Source organism: Gavialis gangeticus, unplaced genomic scaffold (genome assembly GCF_001723915.1).
Source record: "Gavialis gangeticus isolate Ggan-Ray unplaced genomic scaffold, GavGan_comp1, whole genome shotgun sequence".
NCBI lineage: Eukaryota > Metazoa > Chordata > Crocodylia > Gavialidae > Gavialis > Gavialis gangeticus.
Window position 1 is genome coordinate 10,450,724 of NW_017729009.1, and position 417 is coordinate 10,451,140.

Genomic DNA, 417 nt, shown 5'->3' on the forward strand with positions numbered 1-417 from the left:
GCATGGGCCAGCACCGGAGCACGCGGAGCCGAGCCATGGAGGCCAAGCGGGAGGGCTGCCCGGCCGACCTCAAGGAGGCGGGCGCCAAGGGCGAGCCCGGCTGGTGCAAGACGCCGAGCGGGCACATCAAGCGGCCCATGAACGCCTTCATGGTGTGGTCCCAGCACGAGCGGCGGAAGATCATGGACCAGTGGCCCGACATGCACAACGCCGAGATCTCCAAGCGCCTGGGCCGGCGCTGGCAGCTGCTGCAGGACTCGGAGAAGATCCCCTTCGTGAAGGAGGCCGAGCGCCTGCGCCTCAAGCACATGGCCGACTACCCCGACTACAAGTACCGGCCGCGGAAGAAGGGCAAGGTGGGCGCCGGCAAGGCCCGCCCGCGCCTGCCCGTCAAGATCAAGCCCTCCGTGCTGGGCC

At 69.8% G+C, this 417-nt stretch overlaps 1 protein-coding gene across 1 annotated transcript in view; it reads left to right on the plus strand.

Moving 5' to 3' along the window:
• Positions 1–2: 2 nt before the first annotated feature.
• SOX12 (SRY-box 12) overlaps positions 3–417 on the plus strand; it is a 6,927-nt gene continuing 6,512 nt past the window's right edge. The window contains exon 1 of the mRNA XM_019509748.1: positions 3–414. Within this exon, the coding sequence (XP_019365293.1) occupies positions 3–414 (412 nt within the window). The remainder of the gene's footprint in view (positions 415–417) is intronic.